At 45.0% G+C, this 18,938-nt stretch overlaps 2 protein-coding genes across 6 annotated transcripts in view; one reads left to right on the plus strand and one right to left on the minus strand.

Annotated features, from left to right (window-relative positions):
• The window catches only part of RECQL5 (RecQ like helicase 5), a 37,184-nt gene that overhangs the window by 12,510 nt on the left and 5,736 nt on the right, over positions 1–18,938 (plus strand). For all 4 annotated transcript variants that reach the window (XR_010435258.1, XM_064675832.1, XM_064675834.1 and 1 more), the window contains exons 9-12: positions 15,732–15,959; positions 17,416–17,515; positions 18,018–18,054; positions 18,845–18,903. Coding sequence is in view for 3 of the 4 variants with exons in the window: in XM_064675832.1 (XP_064531902.1) it covers positions 15,732–15,959; positions 17,416–17,515; positions 18,018–18,054; positions 18,845–18,903 (424 nt within the window). In the remaining variant the exon portion in view is untranslated. The remainder of the gene's footprint in view (positions 1–15,731; positions 15,960–17,415; positions 17,516–18,017; positions 18,055–18,844; positions 18,904–18,938) is intronic.
• On the minus strand, positions 1,912–12,127 carry SMIM5 (small integral membrane protein 5). 2 transcript variants are annotated; one of them, XM_064675855.1, is made up of 4 exons: positions 11,984–12,127; positions 5,300–5,440; positions 3,565–3,718; positions 1,912–2,162 (listed from the first exon to the last, which is right to left on the minus strand). In XM_064675855.1, exons 3-4 carry the CDS (start codon positions 3,689–3,691, stop codon positions 2,050–2,052), a joined length of 240 nt encoding a protein of 79 aa, XP_064531925.1. In that variant the 5' UTR covers positions 3,692–3,718; positions 5,300–5,440; positions 11,984–12,127; the 3' UTR covers positions 1,912–2,049. The 2 variants fall into 2 exon arrangements, with proteins under 2 accessions (XP_064531925.1, XP_064531926.1); XM_064675856.1 differs by lacking the exon at positions 11,984–12,127 and adding an exon at positions 8,753–8,828.

An 18,938-nucleotide genomic window follows, 5' to 3' on the forward strand; every position in this document is an offset into this window, starting at 1 on the left:
GCCGATGCCACCTTGATTGCCACTTGTTTGTGAGTGAAATGAGCAATGACATATCTGAGAGGTTGGTGTGATGCACCTCTGAATGTTGATTAGACTGAACTGATGCTGTGCTTGAACTTATTTTACTCTAACATGCTGGTTGGCAGTGAAAGCTTTGGGACAGCCTAATAAAGCCCAGTGCTTTGTTAGTCTGAGTGTAACTGTGCATGCAGTGGCTCATCCTAGTGTAGTCTGCTGTTGGCAGTTGCCAAGTTGGGGCTCAACTATTTACTTTCTGAGGAAATCCTCATCTTCTGCTGGAAGGTTTTTCCTTTTCATTAATTTAAAAGTAACATCGGTAGTTTGAGGAATTTTATTTTTCTTTTGATTCTTAGACTATTTTCTGTGTCAATGGCTGCAGATATATTCCAATGTGCAGCAGCACAAAAATGCCAAATACCCACATCTGGTTTGTTGACAAAAAATAAAGTTCTTAAACATAAGAAACTACTGATGTAATGTGCTTTTTACCAATCTGGGCGCAGGCATCAGAGAAAAGACATTTCTTTACAAAATTTTCTTTATTTTTTTCTCCCTTTTGAAGTGTAAACGATATTTAAAAGCCCACTGTTAAAAACTTGATGATTCTATTCTCCCTAGCTCCATGTTGCCTCTAGTACATACATGTGTAATCCCTTTGCCTCCTCTGCACTTAGCACTTGGGATACAGGGGCTGAAGGTGACTTCTTTATGTGCATGTAACTTTTTGTACCTTCTCAAAAAGGTGTTTGGTCCCACATTTGGTGCTGAAAGACCAGTGGCTTTGAGTTGTGCAGTATTTCAGCCTTCCACTGGGCTGTCCCAGCTGTGAAAGTCGTGGCCTGTGCCACAGCCTTGTATGTACATAAATCCCTTTCGGAAGTTCACCGGAGCGCAAACCAAACATACACGGTGGCTGCAGCGTGGAAAAGGGATTTATTTGCACTTGTTAACTCCAGCAGCACAGCCCATTCTTGGCTCTGCTCTGTCACCGTGCCCGCTGTCAGCTGCTGCTCACATACCCTGAAGTGACGGTTACCACGGTGCGTGTCCCTCCTCCAAAATGCCTTTGTGCCTGCTCATAAACATACCCTTGGCATAGTGTTTATGTCCACTAAAATAAACTGCACGCAGTGCAGGGAGTCAGGCCACAGATCCCTCAAGTAAGGGCAGGGATTTGTTCATCTCCTGTAGCTCCCATGCTCTGCAAGAACCATTCATCTGCAACAAGCAGTAGAACCACACAGGGGGGTGGGGAGGGAGCATGTTTAGCAGCAGTATGATCAAAATAAGCTGTGGTGTTGGTGAGTTTTTCCCTTTTGCCTTTGTCTTTCTGTTTACAAAGAATATTCCACATGATCTGAATTTTTTCTTTGGCAATTTCACCTCATTGTAACACCAATGAAATGACACCAGGAGCATTTGTTACCAGCTGTTCTCAGAGCCTCAGCTGGCACGTCTGGATCAGAAGGTCCATGATTTGTTGTTTTCAGCAGATAACTCAGCTAAACATGTCTCCTGCAGCTGGTTTTTGAAAGAGCAGGTTTGGGCTTGATCCATGATCACCTGAGCATGTGGTGATGTCAGTGAGTTTTGCTAATGCCCAGCACCATCCTTCTGGATTAGCCACCTGTGAGGAGAGCAGGCACTGCCTGGCATGTGGTCCTGGACGTGTTCTCTGCTTTGGTCTGTGGCCCCGTGCTTGCAGAGGGGATCCTTGGCTGGCCCAGCTGCAGGGCTGTCTTTGGGAAAGCTGTCTCTTTTCTCAGCAACTTGTGTCCATGCCCTCCCACCCCATCCCACCCCAGAAGAGGGAGACAGTGATGGTAAAGGAGCTTTACCTTTCTGGTCACAGTGGTGGCTGTCACAGAGAGAAGGAATTCTACGCTGTGGTTTCTGGTCCTTTGAGTCATGTTAATTAATATTGTTATTGCCATTTTCAGTGAGCTAGTGTGGAAAGTCATTCCCATAGGACTGAATCATGATGTCCATGCGTGTCCTTGATAGTAGGTTGTGTCACCTCGTTGAACTTCACGAGCGGGCAGTTGGGCGGACTTGGCTCTTCCTACCTCTGGTGTCATCACAGCCACAGCAGCTGTAGCAGCAGCAACTGCAGGCAATGATCATGAGCACCAGAACAGTGACTGGAAAGAGAAGCAAAGGATATTGTTTCATGGTGTTGGAGCAATCCCTATGCCTCCTGCAAGTTGTTTGTTGAGCAGCAAAATGAACAAAGCCTGGTTTCTTTTGAATTTTTTTTTTCCTTATATTCCAAACTCCCCCCTCCTAAGTTCCTGCTCACTTGTATTGGTTATCCATTTAATCTGGACAATCATTACCTGGTATTTCGAGATCTTAAGAGCTACATACCAAACCATGTGGGGGTTTATCCTCACCTGCCTCATGGGCTGTTGCTTAGGAGCTGACATGCAGTTACTGAGCAGAGCTATGTGCTTGGAAAGGATGAAAATCCAACTCTGCCCATAGTTGTGTCAGAAGCAACTCAAGAGGGTTTGGTTGCTCAAACTGTCAGTTGTATTTCTGAAGAGAGCATGCAGTGTAGCCTTTAAGGATAGATATTTGTGACTGGGTTGACTTTACTCTTTCTTCTGTATTTAGCTTGAAAAAATAGATACTTCAAATGCAGAGTTTTGTTTCACAAAGCAGTGGGCTAACTTCCTGATATTCTCCTCTAGCCATGATGGTTGGTTTTGGGAGGGATATATTAGTTTATCTGGAGTAGAAAAGGATGACATGTTTCATCCTGCAAAACACATAACAGTGTGTGAACGTGCATGTGTGTGTGTGCATGTGTTCCTTCAAAGCCTGGAGCTGGGCTGCCAGGTATCTGAACCTGTGGGGAACCAGCTGTAGGTATGAACAAAATAAAGCAGCAGGTGTGACTTTCTGAATTCCAGCCCAGGGAGGAGTGTCCAGCTGGATACACACCCTTCCTTTTGTCTGGGAGCAAACTGTGTTTTTGAGGAGGAGGGCCTGTCTTCCTTCCTGCTTGTTTTTCCCATCGTATAAACAAACTTCATCCCCCTTGATCAAGAAGTTCTTTGTTATTCCTTCCATGCCATCCCCACACAGAGCAGCAGGAGGGATCTTGCCATTACCAGAGGGTAATAAATAGGCTCATCTGAAGCATACTGGCTTCCACTGAGCCAGGAACAGGAATGACACTCAGAATCTCACTTAAGTGTCTTTTGTGTCAGGGAGATGTCCTAATACCATTTGTCATAAACTATCTCCTATGCATCAAAACATTACAGCAGCTCTGGTTTGGTTAAAATACTGCTGTTTAAACTAATGTTTGAATATGAGAGCTTTGGGTAAAGCTGTACTGTTGGCCTGTCATGCTCTGCATCCATGTAGAGATATGTGCTGAGTATTAAAAAAATTACCTAAAAATTAACCTGGGCCTCAGAGCACAGCCTGTAAAAGAACTGCCAACACCACCAACCCACCAACCAAGAGTGTGGCACAAGCTGCCCCCATAGAAGAGAAATTCTGACACCCCTTGGCCTCCACCAATAAACTCACCGATGAACAGAAGAACCACACAAAAGCAGACAATTTCCACTGGCTCAGCCTTGGGCAGTTTCTGAAGCTTAAGGAGAAACTTCTCAGCAATGCCTTGAATTTCCTTCAGAAAGGTTTCAGTAGACATTCTGTCACAAGCTCTCCAGGCTTTATGCTGTAGAAGAACCAAACAGAGAATAAACCTCTTCACTGACTAATGCTAGGGAGCTGCCAGCCTTCTTATACAGCTGGTGATCACAAGGAAAACAAGTTTATCTGGTCTCAGTCCTTGCTCCCAGTAGCTAAGGTGGAGGACTATTAACTGTCTACGTGTTCTAGCACTGTTTTAATTTCAAAATCCAGCTTGGAGGGTGTTTTGTCAACTGCACTGTTAAGCAAAGGCAAAACGGTGTTTCTTCTACAAGGACACTTATTTCAGCAGACACAGAGTTAGAACTGGACAGTGCCTGCCCTTGGCTTTCAGCCAATGAAAATAATTTTTTTTTCTAGTTGTGCTAACTTGTCCTTCCAGAAAGAAATGCAGTTCTAACTCAACTTGAATTCCAAATGCTAAACTCCAGTGGTACATAGTTTTCAGTTGGTTTTTACTGAGTAACACAAAGTAGACTCCCTTGAAGGCTTCTTGCACTTTGAGCTACAGAAAGCCTCTTCAAAAACTAAGGCACTTATTTCAGCACTTCAGTACAATACCATTTATAATGTTTTATCAACCAGTTTTACTGTATGGTGATATTAAGATTTAAAGTCTGCATTCACTGGGGACAGCTGGATGATTTTCAAGTTCTTACAGATGAATGCACGGTAAGGGTTTTATTTTAAGCCACATTCTAACTGAGCAATATATGAATTGAACAATGGATGTCCACCCATCAGTGCTGGTGATGAGCAAATAAAAGCCCCTGGATCTATTGGGGAGATGCTCCACAAGGAAGGTTAATCCTGCTCAGCAATCTTAGACCTTCTTTATTCTCAGAGTGATCATCAGGAGCTAATTTTGTAATCAAAGTTATGTGCCTCAGTTTTGCCACCAATATTTGCTGATCTTTTGCCCCATGAGCAGGATTTTGGAAGGCATTGCAACAAACTAGTGGGCAGGAGACCTATGGATGCTCAATTTTTTCTTCAGTCAGGAACTGGAATTGGATATTGTTGAGAAACATCCATAGTTTCACCTAAAACAAATGTTTGGACAGGTCAACACTTGAATGGATTATAACTTTTATGTCATTGTTATATCAAAATATCCTAGTTTGTGTATTTTGTAATAGTCAACACTGGGTTATGGGACTTGAAGATTGCAGTTTAATGTCCTGGTCTTGGTGATAACACAAAGCCAAGTGACCAAGACGGCACTTCCAGAACAAGCCAACTAATTCCTTCCTGCACATCTGGATCGGTTACTCAAACAAATGGAGGCTTGGAGTTCAGTTTCTTCTACACACACTGAGGACAGAGAGACCTTGGCTGTTTCTTTGCATGCTGGGCTTAAATATTACAGTGCCAAGTTAAATTAAGTTTTGTATGTTTATGCAATTCAAAAAGGCTTTTCTTTGTTCTTTTAAACCCAAGCTAAGGAATAAAAATCGGAACCAGCTGGGATGGGGGTGGATGGAAAATCTACATCTACAGAAAGATCTCTGTGCAACTTAGCAGGGAGGCAGAGCTGTGGCCTTCTGACCTGAAAAGGTCACTTTTGAGACTAGGGCTAAATAGTTCTTTCCAGATGACTGCATACCCCAAGTGAGCTGCTCCAGAAACGGCTGCCTTATCCTTTGCACGGTGCTGTGGGATTCTGCGTCAGCAGGTTTTCAGTTTTGTTTCCATTCCAAGAGATGGTGGAGGAAGCAGAGGTGATTTGTGTTTTCTGTTCTTGGCTCTAGAAGAAAAATGTAAAAAAAAAAAAGGAAAAAAAATTCTGGCTCTAACATCTTGAAAATGTTTGTTCCCTTTGGAGGTGTTTCTGCCTGTCCAGAAGCTCTCCTAGTAAGGAATCTGCTGTAATAACCTTTCATGCCATGCTTTGGACTGCACCAGAAGGAACAAATATAAGAGCCAGGCTTGTGAAGTTTGGGTATACAGTGTAAAATTACTGATTAGCAAAGTGCTTAGTCTGAAATGAAAAAGTGTGTCTCAGTAACGGCCATTCCCCTGCCCATGGTACCTGGTCTGGAGCTCAGTGAAGGAGTTTTTATTCTAAAACTTGCAAGGAATGTTGCTTGTTTACCTTGGTCTGAACTACATCAGGGGCAAAGTTTGATGTTGGTGGTGCAGTCTCCAGTCTAGCCGTGAGGAAGCAAATGTTTTTCTGCTCGACTGCACTTCTGACTTGCACTCTGGTTCCAAGGGCTCTCGCTGCTTTGGGATTTCTGCTTGTGCAGTGTAGCAAAAGGGTGAATAACAAAATAATTCTTAAAGAAAAAAAAGTGAAACTCTCCCAAGAAAGCCAGTTATATTCACAGACTTCTGTATATTCCATTCTACTTGTATGTTCCATTCTAGTTGTGATTTAAAGTCTTTGTTCAGGACTGGTTTTGATTCTGACCTTTTCCCACTTGATTTCAGCGAAACCAAGAGCTCACCCTTGAGATTAGCATAAGGGTAAGAATAGTGCTGTGTCACTTATCCATCTTCCTCTTGTACAACACAACAGTGATGACATTACTTACAAATTTCAGAGTTGAGTTGTAAGAATTAATTCATATTTTTTTGTTATACTCTGTTCAAGGAAGCTCCCAGTTCTGTTACTACTGTCACCAACAGTAGTAACAGAAAGGTGGTGCAGCATATTCATTACTGAAGCAGTAATTGTAATGATTATTACTAAAACAGGCAACTCTTGGGAGATTTAAAACCTAAGGTTGTAGGTCTGTAGGTTGTAAGTTAACTGACAGTTTACTTTCTAGTGTTAGAGTGCTGGCTTAGAGCCTAGAAGAGCCACCCAAGTTACTACCTCACAGATTCTGTGGAGCTTGGAGCAAACATAATTGTCTCCTGGTGTTTTTCTCCTTGCTCATCATTTTCCTTCCTCAAAGCCTCACCCACTGAGGGTGGGACCCCTCCAGAACAGAGGAGACATGTGGCTGTAGGGCAGCAAAGCTGATGGAACTTGTTACAGAAGAAACAGTGAATGACCACAGTGCAGTGTGGTCTTCATAACACATTGTTAGACTAATGTCAGGAACTTCTGCTCCACAGCTGTAGCCAGAGCTCACATGAAGTGAGAATAAGGGGAAGAGAGGCAAGATGAGAAACTCAGGTGGAAAAGAAAGTAAGCTCAATGCTGGTGTCTTGTGACAGGCGGGTTAGAATTTCCTGCTGGGATGGGGTGGCAGCCTGAAATCCATGATTTCAGCTGTATCCTGTTCTGGCTGTTCTTTAAGAAATAATTCATCTATCCAGTGTTGCCAGTTGAACTAGATCATCAAATCTTTCTGCCCTTCCCTACGTTACAAGGCACAGCAGAGGAGGGAATATGATAAATCATTTAATTTGGGTTTATTTCTTTTTGAGGGAAAAAAAGGCCCAATCTGCCATGCATCATGAGTTGTTAGGCTTGGTCGAAAAGAGAGAGCACAGTAATGATGCAGGGGAATGGTAACAGCTGCAGGTGTGCTGCTCAGCTGCAAGGATTACGTGACCCTGTAAAACCAAAGAGCATGGCCTGTGTTCAGGGCTTATATAGATTCAGATTCCCAGAAAGCGCTAATGCAGATTCATCTTGCTGTGCCCACTGAATAAAGCTGTGAAAATTGCCATAATAGCACTGAAATTATCTTTCTGAGTTGTTTTAATGGACTCATGCCATACTGAAGCACTCAAAGAAGTTGGCTGCTCAGTCCTTTTGAGAATAAAGCCATTAAAAAGCCTCAATCTAGACATTTGAGAGAAAAGCCTCAGTCAAGGTTCTTTTGTGCTGTGAACTGGCTGTGTGGGAGGGCTTCCAGGCTTCAAGCAACAAAAGGAGCTTTGGGATGACCATGTGTGATGGGGTCCCACATGCCACTGCTTAAAGCTAGTCAGGTTGCTGCAAATCTTTTGGAATTGATGCAAATTGATAGGGTTTTTTGGTGTGTCTTTGGTTTGGAAAGCTGCATCCGATCTGTGTGTGCACACAGGTGCATCCAGAGTTGAACTGGAGGGAGTGGGTGAGCTGAAATTTACTGCTGAGGAATGAGACACTTGTTTACTCATAACCCTGGTGGTATTTTAGCAGCCTATTTAAGTGCAAAGGACATGAATTTGAGTTTGTGGTTTAGCCCCAGGACTGGAGGTTAGTAAATAGAAGCAGTTTTCCCGGCCTGCCAGTGATGTTTTACTGGTGGCGTGACTTTGGATAAGTCATCTCATCCCTCTGTTGGGTGACTTCATCTCTGCAAAGAGTTGGAACATGTAAGCACCATCAGAGGTTTGTTTGTTAATTGTTGTGTGTCCAAGTCTCCAACATGCTCGGAAATCTTTAGATAGGAGACAATAAGTCCCTGGTTTTGTTGCAGTTACAAACTGAACTGGCCTTTACTTGCTCACTGCCTGTTACACTTTGGTCACTGAGCCCATTTAGGTTGGAAGTAGATGAAAGCATCTTGTTTGTTCCCAAGCCAGCCATGCTCCACAGGGGGTCTACTGCTCTTGCCATGATCTTAATCCATTGCTTTTACTGTGCTTTGTGTGGATTTGTTGCTCAGGTAATCTAAAAATGGAGACCAATGGAGGGGGGAATTTGTTGGGAACAAGAAGCTGTCAGTGCCTCTAGTCCTAATGCAGCAGGTCCCAGTGGAGTCAGATCTCCTCCACTGTGCCCACTGTCCACAGCACCAAAGCTCCAGAGACCTTACAAAGGAGAACCTCCCTGATGTGCCCATCAAGCAGAATGCCAGGGCAATATTCCCATTGCAACCATGTCTTTTTCCCAAGACTGACTGTGGAGAAGCAAATGCTTTGTGTTGTTCTTACTCAGGCAAGTCAAATTGGTTGAAATTGGATCTGTACAGGGATGGGAAGCCTGTATGGATTGTGGTAGCTTATTTTGTGGGAAGTCTTAGAAGGCAAGCCCAGCCTCATGGAAGGAGGGTGTTGAGCAGCCAAAGGGGAGGGGATGCTTTTTATTCTGATCTAAAACTCCAAAATAAACTCTGACTGTGTTTGGCCACTTTCTAAAGAACATGAAGCTTTGACCAGTTTCAAAACCTACCAGCTTTGTTCTTGAAATGTGCTTCTGATTTCATCTGGATAAGGTCTGCAGTGCTTCCTGTTCCAGAACAATGTGGGTTGCTAGGTGTGACTACAGTCTGGATGCAGTTTGGCATAACGTGTCATAATTCCTGCACGATTGTTTATTGTTCCAAGCTTTTAGTGTACTGCTGAGATGAAAAGGGCCATAGAAATGTAGTTGTATTATCAGTGCATGGTTTTCCCTCATCATTGTTAATGCAATGTTTGCTGCCACGGTTGTAGTTGACCAGCCACGTGAATCTTAACTATAGTTCAGACAAGCCCTTTTTTTCCTAAAACAGGAGTGAACGGTGCCAGACAGACCTATAATTCATTCCCAAGCAGATGAAAATAGTTTCCAGTATCAAGAGAATTCAGCCCTTTAACAGCACACACCCAAACTGGTAAATTGCAGCTCAGTGTCATGGGAGAAAAGCTTTGACTTTGTCAGTTGGTCTGGAAAAGAAGGCCACACATTCCTTCAGATTATAAAGCTGCCCTGACTGGGCAGCCCTTTGGCTGGAATACCCTGTCATCACCACTACCCACTATTTGGAGGTGGGTTTTGAGGCAGCACCATAAATGTCCCTTCTCTCCCCTACAACCAAATATTAGATTAATATAAAAAGGCACTGAATTCCCTGCAATAGCATTTTCAGTAGCTGAGGTACCCACTGGGGCACTGAGCTGAGAGTCTTTACACTTCTACTGAGCACCCTGGTTTTCTCCAGTCCATCCCACAAACACATCCACAAAACCCCACGAGATAATTCCTCACTACTAGGAATTTTTAAGTGGGGAGACCAAACCACTGAGCCATCCAATGAAAGGAAAAGGTCAATTTTAAAAATAAACCTGTAGCTCTTCTACAAGAGAACTTTTTTTAGGGTTGGTGATGCTTGAATCTAGCCTGAAAGTCTATTCTAATATTAGCAAAATAACCATTCCCCAGGAAGCTGACAGAGAGGTAGCTGTGTGCCTGTGAAAGCCTTGTAGTTACTTCACATACATAGTGGGATCTGTCAGTAGTTTGGTGGTTGAGGTCTGGCAGCTGGAGCTCACGGGGGGTGCTGGAAACTCCTCCACCTTTCAACAGCCCCCTCTGTGCCCTGTCCTTGACTGATCTCAGACCTCCAGGTCTCACAAGTTACATGCATTTTTGAGTTTTTTGAAATAAGATGGACTGATCCTAGTAAAGATGACACCTGGGTGTAGGAACTCAAAACTAAAGGCTACAACAGCTGCTTCCTCAGAGGAAGCCGTTTTGAACCACATCAGCTGTGGCTGTGTGAGAAAGCAGTGAGAGTCCCAGTAGAGGTGAGGGCTGGGTGCTGCTCTCCTCACCCAGCTCTCTCACAGTCCCTTACAGTCCCTGCTGTCCATGTGTGACTCTGCTCTGGCCCACTGCAGGCTGTGTGATCAGAGGGCTGTCTCTCAGAAAGGATCTGCTCTATCAAAACTGGGTTTATTTTGTTCCTCCGCTCCCATAACCGCCCTTACGTTGTAATGAGGCTGAGGCCTGTGCACTGTGACAGCTGTAACACAAGCCATGTCCTGCTGCTTTTATCCAGACATGTGTTTCATATTGCTGTTCCTCTCCCCCACACACATGTACAGCGCGGCTGCGGCTGGACAACCCCCAGCCAAAGCCCTTAACATTTTCTTTTGGCGAGGAAAACTTGGCATGTTTCTCTACCTCCTTCCCTCCCCTGCCCTTCTCCCCTCACTCCTCCCTCCTTCCTTTTTTTTTTTTTGTTTCCCTAAACTTTGTTTTTTCACATGCTTTATTTGAGAATCTATCTTAACTGCAGCAACCAACCTACACAGACCCTTCATTAGCAGGGTGGAAACTTCCCTCCATCCCCTTGAGCCCAGGGCTAGGCTGGAGGCGTGTGGGTCTTAACTACTACATCCCCTCACTCAGGCAGTTCCAATTCGGTGTTTGTACAACACTTAGGTCAGAAAGACCTGCCCTCCCTTCCATGTTAATGGATATGGAGAGAAGTGGAAATACCTGATCCTTAACATTCCTCCCTACAGGCATGTGTAGGATTGGGAAGACATCTTTCTATGAGAACTGGCTTTCTGGTTCTCTGTTTGTAAACAGCTGACCGCCCATGCTCCTCCTGGAAGAGGCTGAGGGAGTCCCAGCTCAGTGCTAGTTGCTGCAAGAGCTTCAACACAGAGAAATCAGCTTCATATGGCAGAAAAAGGGGGTTTATATGATGGGTCTCCTTTGCCAGCGCCCTTTCCCATACCCAGCAGCAAAATGGAGATGGGACAGCAAGGTTGTGGGACACCTCTGTAAAACCAAGGCTTGGACTTAATGATCTTAAAGGTCTTTTCCAAACTAAATGATTCTATGATTCTATAATTTTATGTATTTAGGGGATCCTTCGCCTCTCCCTTCCCTTTTCATGGCATGCAAAGTTGACGGTCTTGTTACTGTAAACCACAGACCGTGTGCATGCATCTATGTGTCTCTCAGAGCAGTGGGTTCCCATGCTGCTTTGAATAGTAAACCAGCATACACCACAGCTGAATTCTTTTGTTTTGAAATGTCCTTGTTAGAAGCCGAGTAAAATCTTTCCATTTATTTCTATTGGACACAGATGCTTAACTTGCACAATATGTTAGTTCCCCGACCAGGGCTTGTTTTCTAAGCTCTCTGTTTGCTCCAGGATTTGGGGGAATAAAACTTAGCTGCAGCTGGGAGGAGCTCTGGAGAAATGCTGTGGCTGGCACCCGCTTGGTTTCACACACGCCTGCCTGCGCTGGCAGCTCCTCGCTGCAGGCACGAACAGCCCTCGCTCACGGGGGCAGCCCAGCTCTTGTCCACACTATTGCTATATCAGGTCACCGCTGCGGACAGTGCCCCGTGCTAGACCTGCTCGTTAGCGAAGGTCACGTTCTGTAGCAGCACGGAAAAATGAGCAGCCAGGCTTTCTAACCAACAAAAGTTGCTCGGTCCCGCTCGGACCCGAAGCACTGCGGGGCAGCTCCTTTTGTTACAGGGCGGCCGCAGCGCGGCTCTCTGCAATCCGCTTAAAAGCTTTTCTCCTGCCGCCTTTGCTCCTCAGTGCCCCTCGCACACAAATTCAGGCTCGCAAGCTCTGCTCCATGGCTCATTCCGCAGTGAGAGCTCCACCAGCTCCTCGCTAACCAGCGGAAGGTTAAGGTGCCCGAACACCAGCGATAGCTCAGCCCTTACCCCAGCGCGCCGCCAGCTCTTCTTCTCCTCTTGTTTTTCTTTCCGTCGTCTTAAACTTTCACGTCATCTCTCCCCTCATCCTGGCGTGTGTCTCGCTCCTCGCTCGGCTCCTCTGTGCTCTGCCGCTGACAGCCAGCTGTTGTCTCTGCCTTTTTTTTTTTTTTTTTTTTTTTTTTTTTTTTTGTTGCTGGTTGTCCTGGAGATCCGAAGTTTCGTGTTACATGTGTGCCAGGGAGGGAGGGCGGGCGTGCGGCGGGGAGCCACCGCGGGCTGGGGCTGAGCCAGCGCTGTGCCAGCTCCGCTCCCCGGGGCGCCCAGGGGCCCGCACTTGTTGCTGTTTTCCTCTGTGCATCTCCCCACAGAGAGGTCTTTTCTTTTTTTTACCCTTTAATTTAAGCTTTTTCCGGAGTGAGACTTGATTCTTTCCTTGCGATAGTTCGGGGGGGTGTTAAAGCAAGTAACTTTTCTTTATGCTGCCCGGTTTCCTTCCGACTCCTGGGGGAAGGAGTTTTTCTCATGTGTTCATTGAAGGGGCAGAGCAAGAAGTGGTGAGGACAGTGCAGCACTGTAAGAGAGACTTGCCAGGGACAGGGGAGGAGGGGTGATGCTGGGGCAGTGAATTTGCTCCATGCCCTTGGCCAAGTCATTTACTCTCTTGATGCTGTGGTTTTTCCTTGTATTCTAGGGACAGCTGACACCCACTGTCTTGTCTCAGAGGTGAAATTCAGGTGATGTTAAAAGGATACAGTCCTTCGGAGAGGTGCAACATTAGAATTTCTCATCAACCTCCTGATTTGTTCTTCTATCTGATAAAGCTTATTAAGTGGCTTTCGCTCAACAAATGGCATCTGCGTAACTGTTTTGTCCTCACATGATTTTTATCTTTTTTAATGCTTTCACTTCTTGGCTGTATTCCAAGACTTGATGTCTCGTTGAGGTGTTTTTTCAGGAAGCACTTCTGATGTACCCTTGGCCTCATATGAGGGAATGCTTTTTTTCTGGTAAATTTTGGGAGAGGCAGAGCTTCTCTCAGGATGTGTAACTTTGCTTCTCTCTGACTATCTATCTGCTTCTACTAATTGCAGGAACAGTGCTCCTGTTTTACCTGGTGTGCAAAACCAAGGACTACCAAACCCACACAGGTGCAGGTGTGGTCAGTTTAGCACTTTCCTGAAATGTATTGCCACAGACAAAAACGTTTTAATAAACTTGGTTGTTATTTACTCTTCATCCTATTCCATAATGTAAAATCAGGGCAGGATGCCTCAAATGAAATAATTTTGTTTAGACATGAAGATCAGTGATCAGCTGTTGAAGGGTGAGGGGAGACAAATAATACAGTTGCATATTTAAAAGATGAAATAATTTTAGGACATGTGTACAGACTACCATTAGTTTATGTAAATCATCTCCATCTCATGGGCATTAGTCAGGTGCCCATATGACTTGGAGAGCTTTCCCCTCTGATGATAATGCACAAGTGACTGTGTTTCAGGACCTCTCGTGTTCTGTTAAGCTGTAATCCAGTGATTACCCCCAGTATCCCTGTTAGTAACTCTGGGGTTTGCCTTTTGACTTTAATTATAGGATTGCAATCTTAGTTCTGCAAATGAATTTCCGTTATGACCCAAGTCCTGAGCACCGTTGGCTAGAGTGGGGCTGTGGCAGTGGCTGTGTGAAATGGGGTAATTCTTCAGGAAGGTACAGGCAGTTACAAGAACCTGGGTGGAAAGAGCTTGGCTTTGCAGGGCTGATGGGTTAGAAACTAGAACTCTTTAAGTTCCTGTGAGTTCAGAGCCGATCTCTGCTTCCACCAAAGCCCTCCCCTGGGGCATCTCACTTGTTCGCTTTTAGGGACAGAGGTGTGTGTGGATGTCCCTCCCCAGCATAAGCCTGGTGATTAAGCTGTAGGAGTGAGGAGAGGGCTTGACCATTACTGTATGCCTCGCTTAACTCTCATACAGATCAGTGCGTGCGAGAGAAAGAGCCATGGGCTAATGAGAATGCCTGCCTGTTTTCTTTTGGGGAAACAAAAAGCTGACTTGCAGCTCGCTGACATTTCTATAGTCACGTTGCATTGGCAGGGCAGGCAGCACCAGTAGCTCTTTTGGAAAGGCAGGACAAGGGGATCGAATGTGTTGCCCCCATCCCAGTCCCCCCACCCTTCCCCACCATGTGAAAGGAGCTCTTTGAGTGCAAGAGGAGAGTGAGTCAGTGTGGCTCTGCAGGGGGATATAAAGCCAGCTTTGTCGTAGCCCTCTCCAGCCTTCAGCTCCCTGCACCGTGCAGAGCAAGGTCACACTGCTGCAGCCTGCTCACCTGAGCGGGGCCAGGTCCTTTGTGCTTCAGCACTGCTGTGGAGTCAGGAATCTGTAACCTGTGCCCCTTGGCACATCAACCTGCCGGGCTGTGGCAAAGAGCAGCCTCTACAGACCCTCGCAGGGTTGGTTTGTGGTGCTTTGTTGTGTCCCAATGTGCAGTTGTGTCCCCCCCCAAACACACAGGCGAGTTAAGAAGAGAACTGCATTTGTTAGATCTCTGGCAAGTTCAGACGTGCCTTAAAGGGTTTATAATAAGAATAAATGAAGTACTCACTCTCTTACTTTTCCCCTCTGTGACCCACTTTTTGCAGATGAAGTTGGTAAGCCAACTAGGGCACTCCTTGGCAGAGATGAAAAATCTCCACTTTGTTCTTCTTTGTAGTAAAATAATTCTCTTCTAAAATAACTCTTGTTCCCTCTTGGCTGCAGGATTTGATCTCTAAATGCCTGATGAAGTAGATGTTTCTGTGTATTTAGTATCAGCATTTTGACTGAGAGACAACTGGCCACCTCTGCTGTGCAACTCAAGTTTTAAAAAGCTCCTCTAAACTCTTCTTTCTTAAAAAAAATAAAAAAAGTAGCTTCCTGGTTAGTGAAATCAGTGTATTCACTGGTTTAAATTAAGGAGTGTTCTAGAAGAGAAATTACTTCCTGCCTGTATTGCTAATGAGCATATTTCTGTCACCAAACTCTTTTTTACATACCCAAAACCAATGCCAAAAATCTTTTGAAGATTTCTAGAAGAATCTAATCATTTTCACATGGCTGGTTTGCTAAGTCTGATGAACTGGTTGTGCAATACTGTATGAGTAAATGGACTGATTTTCATGGATGTAGGACCCTAATTTTGGCTGCTGATCTGGAGCATGTGGGAGCAGATCAAGACCCAGGGATGTGTTACCTGAATAGTGCTCCCTTGTGACCTCAGTCTGGACTCTAATTCTGGGATTTAATTTACATTCCTGTGTCTTCAGATATAGATTTCTTCACCTTCAAACCACAAACAGTAAAATGAGAAGCTCTTCAATGTGGAATATACAGATACACTCTGAGGTGTAGGGATCAACAGGGCCTCTTCACATATTTATCTTACAGACATCCTGATAGGACATGGAATATATTTGGCCAATGATACAGAATTAATAACTGCATATTTCATAAACTTCCTTTTGCAGGTCTCAAAGATCTAAAAGGGTTTAGCAGAAGAGATTAACGTCAATGTTTTTTCACACGTGGGGAAGTGGATGCAGAGAGACCTTAAGCAATGTGCCAGGAACAGAACTCCACTTAGCCCTGTGATTCCTGCTGGAACAGGCATTCTCTGGGGGGAAAAAAAGACTCAAATCTGTATCAAAAAACACCCTGCATTTGGAGGGTGGAGTTCTCATGAATAAAAATAACGACCAGATCATTTCCGTTGTGTTTAGATGTCGCCACGCTGCCATAGCCAAGTACTTCGGCGATGTCACCCCACCTTGTAACAAGTGCTGTGATTTCTGCAAGAACCCAGGGGCAGTGAAAAGGCAACTGGAGTCACTGGAACGCTGCACCAACAACTGGAGCAAAACCTGCATCGGGCCCACTGGTTCCTCCTGGGATGCCTACGACCCAGAGCTGTACGAAGGCGGGAGGAGAGGCTGCAGAGGTTTTAGCAGGTCTGTGCTGGAGAGATAAAACTCAGCTCATAGGAACTATCAGAGAAAAGAGCATCTCCCAGCTGCAGGCCCAGCCACTCCTATTTTCAGCACATGTTTCTGTGTGGATGGTATTTTCCTGTAACTTCCTGGCAGCAGGAGCTGGAATTCCATTTTCCACACACTTTGGCAGCCTGGTTCACATTCGTGTCCCAGAGAGCCAAAAGCTGTTTTGACAGACCTAAGAATTGCCCTGCAGAATGTAATTGGCTCAAAAAACTAGCCTGAAATTTTTTGAAAGCAGCAAGTGGGCTCAGACTGCTCACAGTCACAAGGATCAAAAACGTTTAAATTGAGACCAAGATGACGTGGTCCAGATTTCATTCCCAACTCAGTACAGCTGCCTGTGGGCCAGCAGGCTGGGGGCCACTGGCAGAACTTTAGTCACCACAGAGGGTGCAATGGAGTGCCAGTGTCAAATTCTTCTGTAGATTGTGAAATTTTAGTGTTTTCCTGTCAGGCTGACAGCAAAAGGAAGATCTGCAGTGGAAAACATGATTAATTCTGTAAAATGCTTGGCAGTGTGGAGGTGACAACTTCTCCTTCTCCTTGTTCTCTGGCTGAGGTGCCGTGATTGTGCAGCTTTGTCAGGATGAAGTTTCGCTGCTGGCACTGCCCGTGAAGCTCTGCCAGGATAAACAGTGCTGTTGGACTGTCCTGGCCCTGCTTTACCTTAAACAGCTTGAGACTGGTGGCTTTTTTATTCAGGCTGAGTCAGAGGAAGCTGGTACTTGTGACCTAAGACTGTGTTTGGTCTCACGGCCAATGCTGTTGTACAGCACCATGTTTGCCACTTGATTTATTGAACTTCTCCATTACTTGATTGTAGTTTCCTATGATTGTTTGATTGGAAGTTGTAATAGTCAACAGCCCTAAAGCTCTGATTTGTGATACCTGTAAGTTTTGGCAGTGGCAGCTGTGGGAAGCAGCAAACTCCTGGGCTACATGTGGTGAGGATCAGCTGCTGCATTTCAGTGCATTAGTGATGGGGATTTCATTTACTACAACAGGCTGTGAACAGCTGAGGCTGAGGAATGGATGCTGTGCCCTTTCTGCCGTCTCTGCTCCCAGGGCAGTAGTGACTGATGAGGTATATGGCAGGAGTCAGTGACTCCTCAACCCCATGGGACAATCTGGAAGAGCTTAAATGGAGCCCTCCATTCTCAAAGCATTAGTTAAGTGCTACCAGTTCATACCACCGCTAACTAAAGTTCATGGAATTAACAAATCCCATGAACTTTTGGAGGACACTCTCAGCCGTCCAGATTGAGGGATGGCAGTGAAACTAAAAGCTAAGACCTGTTCAGAAAGGATGTGGGAAACATCACTGGGGTGACCTAGGCTTTCCAAACCTGTCCCCCAGGTAATGCTGCAGCTACAGAAATGCTTGCTCCTCTTGTTTTCCTGACTTATCCAGGTACGATGAGGAAAGCAGTGGGAATTGGGATGAAGACAATGAGGAGCGTCGGAAGCGGGAGTGGGACAACTTCTACAAAAAGCAGATGAGTCTGCGCAAGGTGAGTCGGTGTCAGTTTGTAAGAGGTGCCCGGATTGTTTGCTGTGAGCTTGTCTTACAGCCACAAAGGCTTCCTGGCACTAGTGGAAGTAAATTACTGCATCTTGCCATTGCTTGATGTCTTTTGCTTTTTGTACCTCTGCTTTTTCCGTGTTCTCCATATTCTGGGCCAGTCCCATAATAGGAAGAAATGCAGCTGATTCATGTACTGGTTTCTCTGCAGTGCTATCAGGAGGATTCTGTTGTCTTTAATACCCCTGGTAGTAGTAAAAACAAATTTCCCCTGTCAGCTTCTCTTATATATTCCTATAGCAAAGGTGAAATTTTGGCTCCGATTCTCATTCTTTGTCTTCTTTCCCCTATTTTGGTACCTGTTCAGTGCTTTTGTAACTTCAGCTTCAATTTTCCCTGGAGAAGGGGTATAAAATATGTCTCTTGTGCTTCTAGACCTGCATGTACATTGCAGAAATGGAAATGTTTGACTGATCTTTGTTTTCTTCCAGGGCAAAGAACCAGAAAAAGAAGATTTTGTTCCTCCAAGTAAATACCTTTTTTGATTTATAGTGGATTTTCTTTGGGAGAAGAAAGTCTTGTATTTTGCAGCTGTGTGTAATTTATATGGCATCACCACTGGAGGTATCAGCCCCAGGCACAGAGGTTAAGCTTTTGGCTGTGAAAGCTTGGCTGGAGGAGATGGATCACAGCTTAGCTTTGGTTGGGGTGAAGATATGGAATGCATCTTTCTGAACAACTTGTTCAAATAAGCAAGAGAGAAGAAAAACTGTCTAACCTGATTTTGTAGTCTGTTTCTGCAGTAGTTATGCAGCAGTAATAATAATAATAATAATAATAATAATAATAATAATAATAATAAAAGTGGGCTATAGGGAAACTGCTAAAAAACTTTGCTATTTGTAGTTGTGCTGCTTTGGGGCCCTGTCTAGCAGTGTAGTTCTTACACTGTGGCAAAAGAATGCCTGGTAGGTCAGGTTACTCTGTTCAGCCTTTTTGGGAACTTTTGGGGTTGGTATTGTGGGGAGCTGCGATTCCTTGAAAAAGGGTTTCCTAAGATTGGAAAATTTTGGAAAGCTGTTAGTCATAAACTCCAAAGTAGATGTTCTCAGTCAGAGAGAACAATTGTACTTTGGCTTCTGCCTCCTCTTTTGGAGTGTGTAGCTTTTCCAGGTAAAAAGGGGACTGTCATGGCCCTTGGGGTGACAGTGCAGGGAGGAGAATGCCAGGAAGTACTGGACTGGCACCTCTCCATGAGAGCTGAGATGTTCTCATCAGCCCAGCTGTAACTATTTTCCAAATGCCTCTCCTGTGGCAGGTGCAGACTGTCCCCTCAAGGATGCTGGCAGCAGGAGGATCCCAAAGCTCACAGTTAAGGTAAATCATGACTGACCAGCAAAGAGCAACAAAGA

The sequence above is a fragment of the Pseudopipra pipra genome, chromosome 19 (genome assembly GCF_036250125.1).
Source record: "Pseudopipra pipra isolate bDixPip1 chromosome 19, bDixPip1.hap1, whole genome shotgun sequence".
NCBI classification, from domain to species: domain Eukaryota; kingdom Metazoa; phylum Chordata; class Aves; order Passeriformes; family Pipridae; genus Pseudopipra; species Pseudopipra pipra.